The sequence below is a fragment of the Lepeophtheirus salmonis genome, chromosome 2 (assembly GCF_016086655.4).
Source record: "Lepeophtheirus salmonis chromosome 2, UVic_Lsal_1.4, whole genome shotgun sequence".
NCBI classification, from domain to species: Eukaryota; Metazoa; Arthropoda; class Copepoda; order Siphonostomatoida; family Caligidae; genus Lepeophtheirus; species Lepeophtheirus salmonis.
In genome coordinates this window covers 32,147,142-32,161,464 of record NC_052132.2, presented here as the reverse complement: position 1 = coordinate 32,161,464, position 14,323 = coordinate 32,147,142, and the positions used below count along the sequence as shown (strand labels likewise).

Sequence of the window (14,323 nt, the reverse complement as noted above, 5' to 3'; positions counted from 1 at the left end):
TTGTAAAACAAAATTTTGGGTAATATCATCCTGAACCAACATAATTGTAAGCAATATCGTTGGGTGTCATTTCAAATCCACCGCAGTTGCTTCTTTAAGTATCATGTACCCCTTTTAATATCAAAAGGACACCCCGGTACTCAGGTTGTACAAGTGCAGTGTTGGGCCGCAAGGCATTTTCAACTCCGACAGGTCCCCTAGCAGTTTGAACTCCACGGCTTCAACATTTATAAGCATGAATGATCCATTACAATATCCCAAAATACACCACGCCCCCCGGGTTGTGCAGGTAAATTTCTGGGAGTGATATTATAAGTCACTCATCATGCTCAGAGTATGGACAGCGGAAGAACTTGCCATACTTTGGGACCCAGTAGTTTACTCGCCACTTCCCATGGCCCGATATGTACTATGGGATATTACAAGGGATCATTGATGCTCAGGAAAGCGGCAGTGGAGAAATTTAACCTGCATTGGAAGCTATGCAGTTCACCTGCACTAATTGTGTTATAATAATATTTGATTGATATTTATAAGATCAAAAATGACGGTTCGAAATCCAAACATACATCCAGACAAACTATGTTTTTTTTATGAATATGGATTCAACTTAACCTAATTAAAGGGCAATCACAAGTGGTATTAATGATTTTAGTATTTTAAAATATTCATAGAAATTTTTATTGCTTTCTGCCAAACTAGTTATAGCCATATTAACCCCCCTTTCCCCCATACACAAAAAGTACTTTTTGACTTGAATCACTAATCTCTTTAAAAATACTTAAGCGATTAACTCCAATTAATCCAAAATAATTTACAAATTCAAGCTGACACTTTAGTATCAAAAGAAAATACGTGATGATCAAAAAAATTAATCCAAAACTATAAAAACATGAAATATTTAAAAGCTCTGCTCACTACCATTACTAAGGTAACACTAATAAATGGTTATTATACAATATAGTCTTGGAGTATACATAACTCGTAGTAAATTCAAAAAACTCTCTCTCCCATGTTTATTCAATGGTTGTTATATACCAATAATTTCTTTCAGATCCAAGACTTCATTCCCAATTAATGCATTATCTATGCGCAGTACATGCAAATCCTTCGTGCCTTGTTTTAAACTTGATAAACAAAAAAATCCAAATTTTATGAATGCCAAAACCTGTTGAATATTTCATACAGATGATTAATCATTACATAACAAACAATGGGAGTAGAACTTTGTGAATTCCGTCTAGACAATTTCTCTTATTGCACAAAAACGTTACATGAACTTTTCATTTGTGTTGTACACCCTGTATATTTTTTAGCTGGACCACTCATTTGAAATGGGTAATCTAAAGGATGAATTTTCTTTTCCTCAGCTGTTGTTATTATTAATTTAACTACTGAGTAGTGAATTTCATTTCCTACTACATCCAATTATATTCAAAACCTGATCGAACATTCGTGTGTGCTCATACATGACGGAGAGTAGTGACCTTGAGGATTTGTTGTGGAGTTATAATTGTAAGTCCTTGTTAGATAAATACTTAAATTGAGGATCTGCATATGAGTCATTCTTGCAAATGTCTATGTTTATTTCCTTCTCCTCCTCATCACAGCTGCTTTTAGCTGATGCAATGAAACGTTCTGACAGGTAAGCTGCTCTCCTGGAAAACACTCTTCAAATTGTCAGGGTTGCTATGTTGATTTTTGGTGTCTTTTTTTTTTAACATACCCAAAATAAACACCATTTTCATCACTTCTACTTATACATGGAGGACTGCACTCCGGTAAATTACCTTCTGCGATAAATAGCCTGCAATTATACTATGAGAGCACCTTCGATTACACAACGTGCCTTCTTTTTTGTTCAGGCAGAATGTCATCATGTTTTAATAAAAGTGGTCTGTTACTTATTTATTTATTTTTAGAACTATATTTTTATATCTTCGTATGAACAGATGGAGATAATGATGACACCAATTAATTTTTCTCAATAATGCAAGAGTAAACAATACTTTTACGTATTCTTCCAATCGTAACCCAGTGCTGCCATATACATATAACTACGGCAATACAAAAAACTCACTCATTTACAAGTCAATCTATATTTTAAATACTTGATAAAATAAAATAACTCTCCTAATTTCCCAATTGCATCCCAGACAAACAGTATTTGTGTAGAATAACCCTATTTTGCCTATAGTCTAGGTCAAATGATTGCACTGTCTAATTTTGGACCCTTAAGGGGGATTAAAACACCATTGCCACTTGAAAAAATACCCCTCTTAATTTCCAAATACTTTTTTATAATGGAAGCTTCAACGGCCACTATCGATGTTCAACGTGTTTTCTCTAGATAACAAAACTATCTAAGATTAGATGAGTCATTCTCATCTATAAATTGAACAAATCAGTAGATTAATCACTACATGTATGTACAGTATAATTGCAAATGACAATTTTTTCCTGAAGGCGTTCACAGGATTATATTTTTTTGTGTTGTATTCTTACATTGTGTCGTTCCTAATTTAAGAATGAAGTCTTGTCCAGTTCAGTCCTGCATATGTTTTCTTGAAGCTTATAAAGTTTGGTCCTTGATGACCTCACTCAAAATTTATTTCTAGGTTTTTAAATCAGTTTTAGTACTGACAGTCTGAAGGATCTACAGTCTTAAGAACCGGTTCTAAGACTGAAATGGACTAGACTGAATAAATAAGGACTCACACAACATTACCTGTATCACATTGCAAGATTTCATTCTGCAATTTTTTAAGAAGATTAAAATTTCTTCATTGGTTTTCCCTTCTATTCTTCTTTCTTGAATAATTTTTTGAAGTTTTAGACCGGTAGACATTCTTTAATGGAAAATCCAAACATCAGATTAACGGAAATAACATTAAATATTACATTTGAAAAACCTATTTACAAATAGTTTCTTACGAAGAAATGATTGTATTAAGGGAATTTCTTTATGCAATAACTTTTATCCACGTGCGTAGTGAATAAGGTTATTTTACCCATCTATAAAAACCAAAACTACATATTACCAGAAGTGGGGAAAATTATTTATGGTGCAAGTTCAAGTTATAGTCCTTGAATATTTTCATTAAGTCCAGTTCCATTTCTTAGATCTAATTTCAAGTCTTTCATTATTATATAGTTTTCACTTTGAATATTGTAAAAAAAATCGAGAGAACCATTATTGTAGGAGGAACAAGTTTTTCAGATTTCATTGCCTTTACTTTTTTTACGTATTATTTAATTTTGGAGAACTCAAAAATGAAATTTCAAACTCAATCCAGCAATACGTTCTCTTTTCCTTATCATGATGAATTTATTAAAATATAGTTTTGAAGTCCTTTTTTACATTTTGTTAGAATTTAATTCTTAACAAAAAAAAAAAAAAAAAACTTAGCTAACTTTTAATTTTTTTTTCTCGTGACTCTAAAAATTAAGAAATATCTAATGGCTGTAATGTAACTATGAGATAAATTTACTTCCTCGTGTTATTTGTAAGCGTTAATAAGGGGATAAATATCTAAAAATAATATATTAACATAAGTTTTATGCTCAATGCAGCCTGACGAGAGCACAGATTTACAAAAATCAAGTGATCCTAAATACATAAATGAATGTATAATTTTTCCTTCCTTCACAGGAATGAAGGCACTCGATTCTAATGCTATATATTTCAGCAAAGGAAATTTTATGCCTAAAATAGCTGTAAATCTCATCATCAGTTAGGGACAATTTTTTTCACAAAAAAGATATTGATTTTTAATCAGTTAACTAGAGTTGTAAATCCTAAGCACTTTTTAGCATGGGAGTTTTTATTGTTGGTATTTTTGGCAACATCAACGTTATTTTTTTAAAAACAAACTGTCATCATTATCATTTCCCTCTTGAGAGGAGAAGATCTAAGTGACAAAGAGTAACACTTGGGATTTTTTTTGGTACTTATAAGTGTAAGTACAATTTTGGTATAACGAATACTTATAGTAATCACGTCTAATGACGAGTATCTGTTCATTTTTTTTATTTGGGCGATATGGAACACTTTACTTTGGTCGTTATTATATTTTTAGACATCAATGCATAATTTTTATATCGTATTTTATACGTTACTCAATATTTATCGTAAAATGAGTCTTTCCGCAATTAGTATGTCAAAACAAAGTGCATTACTCCCATCCAACTAACACTGAATAAGTTGCAGTCAGTTGGCAAAAAAAACAACAAATAAACAACAACACACATATAGAATTTAGAAAGTTTCATCGAAATAAATTGCTAAGAATTCTTTAAGAGAAAGGTCATTCTCAATACTAATTAAATGCATTTAAAATTATACTGGCTACAATTTAGTTTTGCCTTTGGACTATTACCTCGAGAAATTTTTACTTTTGTGACCTACATAGTCCTTTTTTTAAACATATTTGTTGACAATATTTATCCGTACATGATTTAGTGTAATTTTTAGCATTGAAATATTTACATAATCAAAAACAAAAATATAGCTTGTACAAACATGTTTGTAGATTGTAGAATCTTTTTCGGAATCGGCTACCATAACATTTACAAAAATAAAATCACAAAAAATGGACCCTTTCATTGAAAGTCAAATAAATTTATCATTTTAACAACCACGGTAAAAATCATTATTTGTTGTAAAATAAAAAAAACTTTTAATTAATAAGACATATTAAAAAAAGTAATATTCAACATTTGTCCCTAAAAAACATATTTTTATGAGTACTATCGAGCTTTTTTGACAGTACTAATATTTCACTCTGTTGCCCCCAAAATTCAAAATTTCGTGTGGTAAACGGGTTTTTTTTTTCGAATATGAAAGCTAATAATATTTTCGTTCTCACCACCATATTGATCCATGGAAATGATACGAACCAACTCTATCTTAAGTATAGAAGAAAATTTTGTTGACTAGTGCTCTGAGTCATGGAGGCAATGTACTACTTATTTCCCAATATGTCCTCTAATATCAAATAAAAACATACCTGTATTAAGATAGTTAACTTTAAGGTTCCTATGTAAATGTACTGAAATTACTAGCTGAAATGAAGGGCCCAAAATGATTATGTAAAGCCCTAACATGACAAATAAAAGGCTCATTACTCTCATAATATTTGAAAAAAGGTAAATGTCTTTCAATTATGATGAAGCAATATCTTTATTAATATTTCAAGGATCAATTAAGGATTCAGCAATATAGAAACTATATTAGTTTAATTATTGCATAATTAGTTGTTTTAGAAAAGCACGAAACAAAGTTATTTTTAATCATGCTATATTTTTTCACTGGTCAAACAACCACCTTTTTAAGTGTGTCACCAATTTTTAGCGGTCATATCCAGTTTTAAATGTAGAATTGCGATATAATATGAATCCTGGTTTAAAAGATTACCTGCACTAAGCGGTTGCTTCTTCAGTTACACTTACCTGACCGCATAATACAGGGTTTACTCTAATTATATTGGTACTTTAGTAACTTAGGTTTTTCTAGAAAGATACATCCTACAAAAAAGATATACTTTAATATTATTCTTCATTAATCTATTTATTTCTTGTTAGAAACATAAATATATTTAAAAAAATAAAAATAAATCCCTTGCGAAATGTTCCTTTTTTAGGTACTATCGATGACGCTATTTTATCCTTTTTTGTTTTTTTTTTTGGTGTATACCATTTTTATTTCCTTCTCAGAATTTACACTGCGTAGTTGGATAATAGAGTAATTCATGATACCCTTAGCGCCCTCTTATTCGACCAGAAAGTATTACTGTATCATACAACATATATAAGAAATTAATAATATGATCATCGTTTCGCAACATGGCTTAGCCTTGATCTGGGGGAAATATATATTTAGAGAACTAACAAACAAGAAGCCGAGAAATGAACGGCTAAATTAATGCTGATGTTGCTGTTACTCTGTCATTTACGTGATGAAGAACTTGATTCACAGAGAAAATCTTCTTGCCCGAGATAATTTCATCCTCCAGAAGATCAAAATGTAGGCCACCATTGAATGAGCCATAAACATGATTTTTTTTATCTTGAAGAAAGTGTTATTTTATGTAAATCATTTGAATATATGTTGTTGTTTCTTCTCTTATGGGGGGAAGCTGTATAAAAAAAAATCTTATTCAACAACACGCAATATTCAAGACATCTATTTTGTTTCATAAATGATGGTTGACATTGATCGATTTTGTAATGAACTCGTTACGTCAAAAGTAAAAAAAAATATCTGATTTTCAGATCCAAGGTTGCAGCAACATCAAACTTTTCAATTGCAGCATATCCAGATTATTTTTAATAAGTCTTAGTTATCCATTAAGTTTCCATTACCTACATAAAATTATGAATTTTGATACTAATTATGATGTGTCATTTTGAAAAACTGCAAAAACACGCTTTTATGCTTGAGGTTTTTACCCAATGTGAGAGTAATATATTTTTAATGTGTTCGATTAGGGATAACAAACTGTTATTGTCAAAGGAAGAAGCGCCAAATCAAATATTTGGCAATATTGACATTGTTTTGTTACAAAATTTCATATCCGATAAAGGATCTCATAATGAACATTCCAATTGGTATTTTTTCACTGTAGACTTACTTGTCAACTTATATATACAATGGACAAAATAATTATTTGATCTCCTGCCGATTTTGTAAGTTTGTCCAATCACAAAGAAAAGAGTGGACCGTACTTTTAAAAGTAGGTTTTTAACAGTCAGATAAGTTATGAGAATAAAAAAAGTGTTTGGAGCAAGAAAAAGGCTGAGTATAGCCCCAGGAGCACCATCCCTACTATCAAGATTGGGCTGGAAATATAATGTTATGGGGTTGTTTCTTTACTAAGAAAAAAAGAACGTCTTCACTGCATTTCAGGCAATAACCTTTTTTCTTCAAGGCAGGGCCCTGAAAAAGGGTTTTAGATCGGTCTTCCAGCACGACAATGACCCAAAACATATGCCCAAGAAAGGAGTTGCTCACAAAGAAGTTCATAAAGGTCATGGTGTGGCAATTCCAGCCTCCGGACTTATGAACCATCTTTGTCAGTCCGCAAACTGAAAAAATCAGCAAGGGATCAAATACATATTTTCTTCTCTTTATGTATGAATATAGTCTTAACTCTTGAAATTACAGGATTCCTTAAACTGTTAAATTCATATTATTTTTTCACATTTCCTTTTTTTTTCCCCCCACTTTTACGTCTTTGTCACACTTAATTTTGTTTAAAAAAAATGGTTTCGTAATTTTTGTGCTAAAACATTTGCTGACAAATACATTTCGTCTACTTAGTCATAGACTAAATGTTGGAATGAACACTGATTCCTAATTAAATTTTTGTTGAATTATAAATTAATTTTCATAGTTGGTTGTCAAGCATGTAGGTTTTATTTATACCTTGCTCTTCAAAATAGTTTTATCAAATAAGAAATGGGCAATGCTCCCACATCCTTTAAGAATCATAAGATCAAATAAAGATACATTTTTATACTTATTCAGTTGTTAAAAATCAATTTCAATGAAAAGTTCATAATAGGAAAGGAGAGTTTATTTATTTTCGTTTGACGAAAATATTTATTCTGGGATTTTATTAGCAGAAAAAAGGGATTTTTTTACAGGTTGTACCTTATATTCATGTTGACGACTACGTCATTCCTTTTTCCCATTTCATCTTAAATGCAAAGTTCAGTCAAAACAATTTTATTAACCTAAAGGCAAAAGGAATTTCCTAGTCCTTTTAAAAATATTGTGGTTATATTTCAAATTGGACCCTTCAATAATTTTATCACAAATGTTATCATGAATGAATCAAAAATATATGTAAATAAAGGTGTTAACTTTAATTTTTTACGTAATAGGATGTTTCATATGATAGCGTACGATTTACACTGATGGACATACAGACAATAAATGAACAACGAATCTATATCATTTTACTTTAATATAGGCGTGTACTCAATGTTTTATTTTTGGGTTATCATTTATGGATATTGGGAAATTCAAATACGTCATGTGGTTGCGTGATCCACAATATTATTCTTCCTTGTTTTTTTTGTTTTTTTCATCCAATTGAGAATTTTCACAAGTGAGTATTCATGTGGAAATTCCCGATACGTTTTAGTATAAATTACTCTGTATTTTTGAATTAATTTCAGTCCACTCTTACAAATCAAGAGAGAAGTACCACAAAGGGACAACATGAGTTGTACTATATATCAACAAAAGTATCCCAATACTCATTCAGTGATCCAATCTCACGAGAAAGTTAAAATTATAGATAAAGTATTTATAGGAGATCCCAAGGAAGTCAAATCCAAAGGATCACAACGACTTCGATGGAATTTAGTTTTTAACATTTGCATTTGGATCCTTATTACCATTCCATTTTGGTTACCCTTTGTTCCAAAGTTGAACCTTTCAATTGTTCTGTATGTACTTCTTGGACTTCAAGGGGCCTTCTCAATTTTCTTTTTGATAGTCTCACTTTTGGCTTTGAGAGCTCTGTTTGTTGTCTTTGGGTATAGAAACTATGATTTCACTCAGGATGAAGACGTTAAGAAAATGCTTCCAAAGTTGACTCACCTTGTTATATTATCTTGTTACAAGGAACCGATAGAATTAATTTCCAAGACCATTCAATCCGTGGCATCTCAGACAATGGCAAAAAATGTCATTATGGTGGTTGGTTTTGAGGAAAAAACTCCAGATCGTCTTGGTAAACAAATTCAAATCGCAGAGAAATTTGGGAATATATTCCAGGATCTAATTTCTTCGGTTCATCCATATGGTGTTGAAGGAGAAATTCCAGGAAAATGTTCGAATTCAAACTGTGCCATTCGGACGGCCGTTTCTCATCTTCAAGAGCTTCAAGGATCAACATTTGATGCAAAAAATGTCATAATTACAAATTGTGATGCAGACTCCAACTTTCATCCAAAATATATTGAAGCACTTTCTTACAAGTTTGTGAAAGAGAAAAACCCAACAGAATCTGTATTTCAATCGCCTCTTCTCTACAACTGGAATTTGGACGCATCATCTGTTATCACTCGTGTGACTGGGATCATTCGGTCATATTTAATGATGGGTGCTATGATCCCATTCAATATAAACACAATGTCTATATTTTCATTTAGTGCATCACTTTGCATTGCTGGAGACTACGTTCATCCTGGATATCAAATGGACGATATTATTGCTCTCATTCGATGGATGGGAGTTACCAAGAAAACAATCAAAACAGTGTTTGTTCCAGTGCCTGTCATCAGTGGACCTACCTCTGGTAGAACTATTGAGGATGAAATCGAAGAATGGGCAAGGCAAGCAAGGAGGTGGACCATTGGTGCATCTGAAGTCTTTCACTACTTTGTCATTAAATCAAGAAATATTCCTTTTTTCACAGCCATCACTTGGGGAATCACATTTTTCATTTATTATGGTATGTTTGCGAATCATTCTTTGACTAGTTGCAAGTTATTTAATATTTTCTAAATATTCTAGGAATCATTCTTTGTGGATCCGCTCTTTACAACGTATCTTTGAGTTTATCTCTGGCTTTTGTATTTCCTGGACCTCTCCCTGAATATGTTCAGTACATTATGTATGGCTTTGGAGGATTACAATATATAGTTTTCTTCGTTGTCTTTGTCATTGATGCCCTAATTCTGAAAACAACAAAACCCCGAGTCCATGAGCGGATTTCAATCATCCGAAACGTCGTTCACTGGATACTATCACCCCTGGTGTTACTTTTGTACTCATTTGTGGAGTTTTATGCCATCCACGAGGTCGTATTCCGAGGGAAAAAAGTATGTAAACATGGCGCAAGTAAAAAAGAAAACCTCAACGTTTAATGACAATATTCTACAATATTATTTGTGCATTTTTCCTAAATATGAATCTCTATTTGTGATATCTTCTTTAAAATTTTATATGCTCTTATTTAATATATTATTTACCGACATACATTTAATGATATTTATGTTATATGTTTCGAATCATAATACAAAAATAAACAGTCATCAAGTGCGATGACGATACAAATGATTCATTCTGTTTGTTAATCCCAGAACTTCATTATTAAAAGTCCTCGTTACGACAATTATGTTTATTCTCTCTCTATATATGCAGTGTTGAAAAAAAGAAAAGAAAGATAATTGAATGTTTATTTCTATTGTCTAGTCCCTACAACTAGAGTTTGAAAGTATCATCTGTTATCACTCCTAACTGCTTTAAATCTTTTTTTTATTATCAAGCATAAAAGTGGTCTTTTGGGTGTTTCTCTTAAGCGAAGTAACGACTTCGCCGCATTGAAGGGAGAATGGACCTTACTCCAATGAACATGGTAATATTGGGCAACAACATCCTTTTCTCTCAGGGTATGGGACTGAAAATGTGAAGTTTAATGCGTCTTCCAGAACGACAAGGGCCCAAAACATACGGCCAACGCAGAAAAGGCATTGCTCAAGAAGAAGTATATTAAGGTCATGGAGTGGTGTATCCAGTCTCCGAAGTTCAATCCTACGGAAAATCTTTGTCAGTGGGCGATCTTACAATGTCGACAAGGGATCGAATATTATTTTCACCTCTCCTGTATATATTTGAGATTAAAACAAAATACGATTGTTTTTCTTAAAAATACACAAAAACACAATAATGTGTATTGTCTAATATTCTACAAATTCTATTGCCTAAATATTTCAATTATCTCCCTGTAAAATTAGATAGTTAAGGTTAATTACTATGAAAATATCCTGCTAAATATTGATTAAGCCATGAAAATTGGTTCTCCTAAATTTAATACAAACGATAGATTAATTAATTTACAAGTACATAAGTATAAGTTTTTCCGTATACAAGCAACATTTATTAATTAATTTATGTTTATATGTCGTTTGATGTCCTTTACTTAATATTATTTAAAAAATAAAAGTATAAATTACTTACTACAGCGCTGCATTACTCAATAGTTTAGCAGGAGTCAAGAGTGTTGTTGAATTTAAAACTATGCCTTCTAGGAAAGGACAAATATTTTAGTATGTGCATATTAAATTGCAGTAGGAAATGTTTTTATGATCCTTGATGTGTAGCTCTGAATCAATTTTTAATTGTTTCCATTAATTTCTTACATTTATATTTCATTTCAAAGATATTCCATATTCTATGACATTCAGATAGAAAAGAGTTTAAAATAAGTAAGTAAACCTGACAATTTATGGTATAGTGTTTCAAATATAACAAGGGTGTAAAAAGAATTGATCTCTTGGATCTAATAATAACGGGGCCAGAACAGCTTCTGACACTCAAGCCTTGCTCTCCATGAAAGCTTGATCAAAAGTATATCTGCCTTATTTATCATTCCTTCCCCATATGGTATAATAGACTCCAATCAATCATGGATCAGAAAGATAAAAACCAAGTGCCCATCTATTTCTGCATGGAACAGCCGACCAAAGTTAATACGCGATAATGTCATCCACTTTATCTGATCTATCTCTTAGTTATAACATTACAAAGATCCAATGTTTAAGGAAGATGCTCAATTTGAGTGTCCCAGATACAATATTAGAATACAAAATCTAGTGTTTTTATAATTATCTCAAATAATAGCAATTACACTATCAGGTATTTATTTTTTCATGAAGTTGTATTCCTATAATTAAAAAACAACCTATCTAAGGATGTATGTTTGAATTTTCAAGTTTTAATCCAATAAATTCAAGGATTCGATGATTTTACTTGAAATACAGGCAGCAAATGTCTTAGGTAATGATCATTGATCTTCCATTCCAGGGTTTCTGAGTAGGGGTTATTTAATTATGTAAATAAAATTTATTTATATTTTTGGCTTTTATTTATATTTTATAGCATTTTTAGGTAGAAAATGTGTATTACTTCAATCCTTTCATGGTAACAGCCCTGATTACACACTCTCTAAGGGGTTCACTTCAAAACATGAGAGGTATGTCCCTTAGGTTCCCAACCCGGGTTTATCGTATCCATAATGATGAAAATACAGTGTAGAATGAACATGTTTTTTACTACAGAAACCGAAAATCAATATGGTAACCCTGACAATTTTGAGAATGTTTTGGAGGAGAGAAAGAGTAATGATCATGACGTTTCATTAGATCAGCTTCAATCAGCTATGACAAGAGAGGAAGGAAAAAGGATAGTAACAATGATATTTGCTGGGATTACTCCGATGTCGATCCCCAATTCTATTCTGAGTCCAAAAAGGACTTACAACTATAACTCTGGAACAAATCCTTAAGGTTACACTCCTTCTCATATAAGCACACATTTTTGTTCAATCAGCTTTGGAGTATAATTGAATCTATTTAGGATAGAATTTTCACTCTGCGCAGACAACTACCATAGAGAAAATTACCCGTGGAAGATTGCCCTGGAGAAAATTGCCCGTATATATCTTATATCTATGACAAATATCTTAATATAATTGCTCCTTTATTTCCCCAAGGAATTACCTTCAAGTGTGAGTAATATTATTGCAATATAGGAAGAGGAGGGGGATAAATAGCTTAGGGCCGCTAAAAACATGATTGAGTGCTCTCCGCCCTCAGGTTGACAAGTGTTTCAGGGGTAGTGGGGGATTTAAAAAAAAAACGCCAATACATCACATACACCCAAGGACTCCCTTCTAATATCAAAAAATAGTTACAACCCCTCGGGTTGCGCGGGGTACTAGAGGCTACCCTGGATCCTTAAAAAATACCGCCAATACATCCATTAATCATATACAAAAAAAATAGCTCCCAGCCCTCAGGTTAAGCAAAGCTCTTGGGGGTACCCTGAATCCTTAAAAACCTCGCACAAGTACCTCGTACAACCTTAAGGCTATGATCTATTTTTTGTTATTAGAGGGATTTTTTGGATGCATTGGCGATGGTTTTTAGCAATCCCAGAATACCCCTAGGCCAATCCGAGGGCGGAGGGTATTCAACCATATCTTAAAAGGCCCTAAACTATTAAACCAATCTTCTCGATCCATTTCTTAGAAGATTGGATGACTTTAAAAATTGCCGGGAAATTGTATTGCAAACATATTACTAACACTTGAAGGTATTCACTTATTCACAACTAAGTGATTAAATAATAATGACATCTGCAAAATAAAATTTATCCAAAAAAAAAAAACCAATCAGCCAGCTCCAAAATATAACCCATTTTCATCACTGCCTAATGTCTATCCGTCTTGCCACCGATGCTATTCTCTGGAAAATACTTAGATTTTATTCCATGTTTTCTTAAATATTAGTTACACCAGTTATGAGACAATATTATTTCTTATTTAATCTCTGATAAAGTTTATAATTGACGTAATGCTTATCAATTAAAGTGTTTTACGTCAATACATTTAAGCTACTCTTATTGAATTTATAATACAATATTATTTAAAATGTCTAATTCTTCAAAATATGCAATTGAATTAATGTTTAGCCATTGTAGAGCTCCAAAATATTAACTTTAGTTTTCTGAGTTCAAATTATAGTTTTATATAATTTTTAGTCTTCCATTAATTAATAATTAAAACTTGTAAATTTTGTGATGTTTCTTAAATTGTTTTTAACTTAAATAACAGCATCCTAATCAGGTATAAACTCAATCGAAGGGAAAATTTAGAGATAAAAATGAGAATTATTTTTTTCCCGCATATCTTACAGATAAAAAATGTATCTTTTCTCTAGTATATTGTTATACTTTTTTAAAATAAAAATTTACTGAATTATAATATCAACACCGTTAGTGAAACTTGGTAGTTGTAATTCAGTATAAAATCTGCAAGGTGAAATTGTAGACACGAAATTAAAACGATCTGGATTACCTTAGGGTGAATATTTCAAAAAAAAAAAAACTGGGTTGAATAAATATAAGTAGAGCTACTAAAGTTAATAAACAATGAAAAAATAAACTTTCAAAAATCAGCTGTTGTCAGCACAGAAGCAAAAAGGCAGAAGGTGTAAGATTTGCTCCGCGCCCAAATATGTCGAGGTTATCATGAAGGTCGGAAGGTACTTCTGGAGTCTTGTTTATAAGACTAAAATAATGGTGGCTTCAGGTCAGAGCCTTCAAAACGCTGGAAAATTGAGATCAGGGAGTACGTGGAGACAGCAATCATCAGAAGTCCATTCAAGTCGATAAGGCAGCATAGCAAGGCTTTCTATGTCATATGGTAAAATAAGAAATCGGTGAAAATTGGACTCTCATTTTTTTAGGTGTAAAAAAAATTAAAAAAGTCAATTAAATATAGCATTTGTTCATAAATAAAAGTTT

The 14,323-nt window shown here is 31.8% G+C and overlaps 1 protein-coding gene across 1 annotated transcript; it reads left to right on the top strand.

Moving 5' to 3' along the window:
• Positions 1-7,923: 7,923 nt before the first annotated feature.
• LOC121113665 (uncharacterized) lies at positions 7,924-10,075 on the top strand. The gene is made up of 2 exons (XM_040707506.2): positions 7,924-9,467; positions 9,530-10,075. Exons 1-2 carry the CDS (start codon positions 8,228-8,230, stop codon positions 9,880-9,882), a joined length of 1,593 nt encoding a protein of 530 aa, XP_040563440.1. The 5' UTR covers positions 7,924-8,227; the 3' UTR covers positions 9,883-10,075.
• The last annotated feature ends 4,248 nt before the right edge of the window (positions 10,076-14,323 follow it).